The sequence below is a fragment of the Danio rerio genome, chromosome 9, assembly GCF_052040795.2.
Source record: "Danio rerio strain M-AB ecotype USA chromosome 9, GRCz13ab, whole genome shotgun sequence".
NCBI classification, from domain to species: domain Eukaryota; kingdom Metazoa; phylum Chordata; class Actinopteri; order Cypriniformes; family Danionidae; genus Danio; species Danio rerio.
The window spans coordinates 32,480,096-32,487,500 of NC_141029.1; the positions used below are offsets into that span (position 1 = coordinate 32,480,096).

The 7,405-nt window shown below is 35.3% G+C and overlaps 1 protein-coding gene across 21 annotated transcripts in view; it reads left to right on the plus strand.

The window, feature by feature from the left end:
* Positions 1–7,405, plus strand: part of tbc1d4 (TBC1 domain family, member 4) — a 58,198-nt gene that overhangs the window by 32,389 nt on the left and 18,404 nt on the right. For all 21 annotated transcript variants that reach the window (XR_015499447.2, XR_015499448.2, XR_015499449.2 and 18 more), the window contains 2 exons: positions 5,151–5,305; positions 6,520–6,723. Coding sequence is in view for 4 of the 21 variants with exons in the window: in XM_087267909.2 (XP_087124035.1) it covers positions 5,151–5,305; positions 6,520–6,723 (359 nt within the window). In the remaining 17 variants the exon portion in view is untranslated. The remainder of the gene's footprint in view (positions 1–5,150; positions 5,306–6,519; positions 6,724–7,405) is intronic.

The following is a 7,405-nucleotide window of genomic DNA, read 5'->3' on the forward strand; positions in this document are numbered from 1 at the left end:
TTTCCAAACTCTTTACTAATACTGTTTGTAGTCTATTGTGCTTGAAAACTGAGTATAATTTATGATTTTTAATATTGGATAAGGCAACCCAGTGGTGGCCCAGTGGTTAGCACTGTCATCCCATAGAAAGAAGGTTGCTGGTTTTTGTCTCGACTGGCTCAGTTGGCATTTCTGTGCGGAGTGTGCATGTTCTCCCCGTGTTGGCAAGGGTTTCCGCCCGGTGCTCCTTTTCCCCACACAGTCCTAAGACATGCGATATAGGTGAATTGAATAAGCTAAATTGGCCGTAGTGTACATGTGTTTATGGATGTTTCCCAGGCAGGTGTTGACAGGCTTGTTTGGACAATTGAAGTGATTTTAAATTTAAATGTTTTTAAATGAATACTTAAATAGAGTAAAATGGATACCTGAACATCAGATATTGCGGTGTTTTTGTGGTGTTTGTTTAGTATAGAGTCTAGCTTGGCCAGGTCAGGATCTTTAACCAGCTCAGAATGGTGTTTTCAGCATAATTGAGCTTGAAGATACTTTGAAATGACGCTGCTGCATTTTTGTTGTGTTTGGATGTGAGATATCAGAATCAAGCCTGTTGCTAATCATTTCTATAATCATTCAGGGAGTCACAATTGAAAACAAAACACACTGTATCTGTGGATTTAACCAGTAAGTTATTGTATTTTAGCTAACAGTAGCACTATATACTTTATGTATATGTATACGTATGTGTGTGTGTGTCTATATGTAAATGTACACAGATTTTAACTGATGGTGCAAGTGCTTTTGGTGCTGCAGACTATTTTCAGGTGCTGCGTAATATCATTGCAACTGCTGCAGCAAAGTTCCTTTATTATTATGCTGGATTGAAAGTATAGATCCTATCCATATCAGCCTAGAAAATAGCATCTTTTCATTTTCAATCGGTCAGTACATAACATAACTACAGAGGAAGCAAGCTTTAAATGGCAAAACTTTTTGGCCATTTTTGAGCAAGACGCTAATGGTTCAATCTGATTCAATGATCGATGCTAAGCTAAGCTAAAAGTGCTCCCACCAGACCTGGGCATCAGCTAAATGGATTATAAAATGGTAAAACTCTCCTGTTTTACTCTAGGGGAGATGTAAAATTATTCAATCTTGCTAATGCAAAGATTAAAAAAATATAGCAGCTATATTTTATGCTTAAGTTGTGACGTGTCTGTAACGTAGGAAATGCCTTTCTAGGTCCAAGGCACTTGAAGGCATTTGAATTGAGAAAATATTCGTTTATGACCACTTTTTAGTCATATCACACAATACAGTGAATTTCAAAAAGAAATGTACACAACAGTCTGTGGACATGCTGCATCACAAACACCAATATTTTAACAATTTATAAGAAACAAATCCCTATCTGACCATCTGAAAATAGGCATGGATATATATATATATATATATATATATATATATATATATATATATATATATATATATATATATATATATATATATATATAGTGATTGTGATTTGCGAAAGTATCGATTTGTAAACGTTTATTATTACCATTTGTTGAATCTCCCCATACATTTGATATGGTGCTTGAACCCGAAAGCTACTTTGTGTGAGGTCACACCTAACACCTAAGCGGATACCAAAAATATACCAGCTAAATATATCAGATACAATTATAATACTTTGATTGTCAAAGTGAGCTTTTGTTTGAAAAGTGAAAATCAATGATTGTTGTTTTGCTTATTTGTTACATTTACATTTACATTTAGTCATTTAGTAGACGCTTTTATTCAAAGCGACTTACAAATGAGGACAAGGAAGCAATTTACACAACTAAGAGCAACAATGAATAAGTGCTATAGGCAAGTTTCAGGTCTGTAAAGTCTAAGAAGAGAAGTATTAGTAGTATTAGTATTTTTTTTTTTTTGGGTACAGTTAATGTGATATTCAGAGAGGCAATTGCAGATTAGGAAGTGAAGTGGAGACTAAATAGTTGAGTTTTTAGTCATTTCTTAAAAAAATAGCAAGTGACTCTGCTGTTCTGATGCAGTTAGGGAGTTCATTCCACCAACTGGGCAGATTGAGCGTGAGCGTTCGCGAAAGTGATTTCTTCCCTCTTTGGGATGGAACCACGAGGCGACGTTCATTCACAGAACGCAAGTTTCTGGAGGGCACATAGATCTGCAGATGTGAGAGCAGATAAGGAGCAGCAAGGCCAGAAGTCACTTTGTAGGCAAACATCAAAGCTTTGAATTTGATGCGAGCAGCAACTGGCAGCCAGTGCAAACGGACTAGCAGCGGAGTGACATGTGCTCGTTTAGGTTCATTGAAGACCACTCGTGCTGCTGCGTTCTGGAGCAGTTGAAGAGGCTTGATAGAGTTAGCTGGAAGCCCAGCTAGTAGAGAGTTGCAGTAATCCAGTTTGGAGAGAACAAGAGCTTGAACAAGGAGTTGAGCTGCATGTTCAGATTGTGTGTTGTTACAAAAGCTACATAGGTGTGTACAGGAATTAAGAAATTACTTGAGGAATAACTGACCAATTCAGTTGGCAAAAAAAAAAAAAAACGTTGTCTTTTATGTTTGTCAGAAACAAAGTCATACGGTTTTGAAAAACATGTAAGTAAACAATCCCTTTAACAAATGCTCCTGTCATTCACGTTAGTGAGCATAAGTTATAGTACGGACTGTCAAGGGTGAGTGGATTAGAATAGAGAACATTCAGTGAAACCATGTGTAAAATATTACACTCAACTCTCTCCCAATGATCTCTTAACAAGACAATGCTGTTTGATACTTCAAGTGGCTTTAAAATCAAGCTCCTCTTCATCTTTACAACAGACACATTGATATCACTGACAAATGGTGTGTTTCTCTGTGTATTTGCCCTTCATTTGTTTGACACAGAGGGCTGTAATGATCCAGTGCTGTGAATTCTCTGAGAGGAGGAGATAACATTTAAAATGTCACATCCTTGGCTCGGCTCTGTTTTCTTGAAGAGAGGTTTTCTTTTCTCTCTCTCTTGCTGTGTGTGCTGAATGTCACCAGCTGTCTCTTCTAATTGATTGTGTTTCACATCTGTCTGTTGAGCGGCGATCAGGATTGGTCCGTTTCTCTAGCCGACATTTAATGCATAACATTCAAAGCGCTTTCATTAATGCTGTCTGAAGTGTCCTTTGCTGTTGTCTGTGTATTGTTGTGGTAACTACGCAGGTAGGAGGAAAACAAGGAGAGACTAGCGAGATGATTAAAAAGGATTTTGATTACATTTTAAGTACACGTTGTTCTTTCTGTAGATTTTAAAGTAGAAAAAAGACAATTAGTCAAAATAATGAAAGTCAGCATTTGTTGTTGATGTTGAAAATCTGAGTTATTCTACCAAATATGGACATCTCAACTCTTCTGATGTTAAAACATTGGTATTGTGTTTTCTTACAACTAATATCAGGGTTCCTACGCTTCTTGAAGGTACCTGAATTTCAGACGTATGAATTCAAGGCCTGGAAAGTACTTAAAAAAACAAACATAGGTCATTGAAAGTGCTTGAATTTAAAGTTATGGTGTTATTTTAATAATTGTGCTGTGCTGCTTTCAAAAAATGAACAAAAATTAAGAAATTCTTAAACTAAAAAACATCTTATTTACTTATTGTATTTTATCACATCTTAATCCTATACAAGAAATATGAGTGTGTTTGGATGTTTCCCAGTCATAATAAAACTGCGTAAAACATAAGCTGGATAAGTTGGCAGTTCATTTCGCTGTGGTGACCCCTGATTAATAAAGGGACTAAGCCAAAAAGAAAATGAATGAATTTATGAAAGTTGGCAGTTCATTCCGCTGTGGCGATCCCTGTTTGATAATAGGACTAAGCCGAAAAGAAAACTAACGAATAAATGAGCTAAGTGTAAGCGAAATGATCGACTTTTATGGTACTACTGTATATATACTGGGGGTGTTAATTTAGGTACTATGTTTATAGGACCCTGTAATATAAACATGTCTGAAAACATCTAATTTTGACCATCTAGGATTTTTGTGTTTAAAATTATATTTTTATTTAAAATTCATAAGCAATGTACTTGCATTTTACTCACATGTAATGATAAAATAAAAATCCAGAGAAACTGAATTTCCAAATGTATTGTTTTCCTATAGCTGTATGCATAATTATATAATTATTTGTGTAAAGACAATTCAAAATTATGGTTTTTCTATACATGCTGGCATAAAATAAACCACAAATTGTGTTTTATTTTATTTGTTTCTTAAATCGTTGTTAAGTTGTAAATATTGTGTAACTTGTTTACATGCAGATTAATTTAAACGTAGACATCATTAACTGGTGAAGTATAGTATAAACTGAATTAAGTGAGTACTTGTTGCATGTAACAGCATTACAATATTTGATAACCCAATAAATGTAACTAATCTGGGTCACACTTTATTGTAAGGTGGCTTTGTTAAGGTGCAACAATTAAATTACTAATGAATAACATTAATTACACATACTTGCTATAAACTCTTACTACATTAATAATTACAATTAATTATACATAGTTTTATGAGCATCTAAAACTAACCGTATAGTAAGTACACAGAACAAGTGTAACAAGGAAACCTTAAAATAAAGTGTTACGAGAATGTTACTGATTACAAAAAAGAGATTGCATCCGATTTCTTACTGTAACAAGTTGTATTTTAAGAATTACCCACAAAAAATAAAAACATAAATGAATAAATAGTTAATTAATAAATGAATAAATAAATGAATTAATTAAACAAGATATAAAAAGATAATCATGTTGCATTCATTTTACAAGATCTGATTATTGATTTCTCTGCAAAGTTTTCTCTGTAGGCATCATTCAGTTCTTCATTATTTACACTTCCTAATAACATTTCTCTTTCCACAAAACAGGAACTCTTTTATGTAGCTTATGCATGAAGTGATTAACATCTGTTATGACTCTCTCTGCTTCTTTTTGCTCATGAGCTTTTGCCTAAATGCATTGCTGAAAGAGTTTTCTATATTTAAAAAAATTACAGATCCACTTTGTTATAACTGGTTTGACAACCCGTATTGAGATCATACAGATTATAATAGTTGCTCATTGTTGCTATGTGTTCTTATTTCTCTGTGTGTGTGTTTGTGTGTGTGTAGTGGTAATGGCGAGGGCAGAAAGAGGTCTCTGTCAGGTTGCAGCACTGACTCTTTGACCCTGGTGCCTCCTCCGCGCAGAGTTTCTTGGCGGCAGAAGATTTTCCTGAGGGTGGCGTCACCCATGAACAAACCCTCTGATTCGATGCAAAACGTGGGTGGGTAAACATGCAGACAGGTGCAACATTACACCCGGTCCTACCAGCTGCCTATTTATAGTCAACATTAACAGGATAAATCATTGTTCTGCTAACTGTAGGTAAATCTCTGTTTGACTGGTATTTGAGAGCACAAAATAACACCCCAAAGCACTATAGAATGTGTAATATATGTATACACATGATATAAATAACACTGACAACAACGATATAGCATGTATATACAGTTGTGTATAATAACAATGACTAAAAAAAATAGATGTAGGATTTTCAGAAATTGGTAAAATTGCAAATAATTAAAAAAAATTATTATTCATTCATTTTCCTTTATTCATCAGCGATCACCACAGTGGAATGAACCGACAACTTATCCAGCATATGTTTTTCGTAGCAGATGCCCTTCCAGTTGTACTGGGAAGCACCCATACACTCTTGCCTTCACACTCATACACCATTTCCAATTTAGCTTATTTAATTCACCTATAGTGCATGTCTTTGGAGCACCCGGAGGAAACCAACGCCAACACAAGAGAACATTTAAACTCCACACAAAAATGCTAACTGACCCAGTCGGGACTCGAACCAGCAACCTTCTTGCTGTAAGGCGACAATGCTAACCACTGAGCCATCGTACCACCCAAAAAATATTATTATTATATTTACAGTATTTTCATGTAAAGCATATTAGAATAATCTTAATTACAACTTTAGTATCATTTATATATTTTTGTAAATTTGTAACAACAGCAAATGAAATCTGTTGTAATGATTATTTCGTTTTAATATACTTACACACTTAAACATACAGAATACACACACACACACACTAAAAAATGCTGGGCTCCACACAATTCTTTCATCACTGTAAAAAAATTGACTCAACTCAAAATTGTAAGGCAACTTGCTGCAGAGCTTTTTTAAGTTGACTCAAGTTGCCTTACAATTTTAAGTTGAGTAAATGTTTTTCTACAGTGATGTTGTTCCAACACAAATGAACATAGTTTATAAATGATATGAGAATGAACAAATGAAAGCAAAAATCCTTTTTTAAGTGTGTTATCTTAATGTTAAAAGTATAGTCATTTATTCTTGTTGCCTTATGGTTTTAGATATGGTCTTAGTCCCATCATAGTACATTTTATTATTATAAATTAATTCCATGCAACTAAAAGCGTGAATCCAAGACATTCTGTTGAGCATCTGCTGTTTTCCAGACCACATGGACGGTCGGGAGCTGCTGCCACTTTCTCCTCGGGCACTGACTCAGGATCAGGGGGATCAGACGGGCCCTCAGTCCCCAGAGCAGTCCTCAGCCGGACAGAAGCGGAGCCCAGCTGACTACAGGGGCCTGTGGAAGAAAGCCATCCACCAACAAATTCTGCTCATCAGAATGGAGAAGGAGAACCAGCGCCTGGAAGGTCAGTTATTCTCTTTTTTATTTATTTACATTTGTTTCCTCCCACATTTCTCTTGTTTAGATTTGTTCTAACTTGTGCAGGCCCACTTCACTTAGTCACTGTTTGTTAAACAAAAAAATTTATTCTGTCAACATTTTCTAAACCTTGTGCCTTTTAAAAATTTTGATGAATTTTCCTTTCATGGAACACAAAAGGAAAAATAATGTTTATGCAGCATTTTTTTTTCTAAATAGGGAATGGAACAGTTATCAGGGGCTAACAAATTGGACACATACACACACACACACACACACACACACACACACACACACACACACACACACACACACACACACACACACACACACACACACACACACACAAAAGAAATAAAAGCAAACTCTTGTACTATTCGGATTCCTAAAGATGGTTCATTCCACTCGAATGATTCCTGATATTTATGGCTTCAGAGGACATGGAATGTAGTGTTTATTTTTTTAAAGATAAAACTTTCACTGTTTTTAGTAATTCTATAATACATAAAAATACTATTAATATCAGTATTGATGTTATTAACTTGAACTATTGAAATGCCTTTTCCTGATTAATCAAAATATAGCTATATAGTAAGACCGATGGCCTGGGGCCAGCATGCGAGATGCTCGGGACAGTAGACAGGATCGTTACTGACCCGATCGGTGCA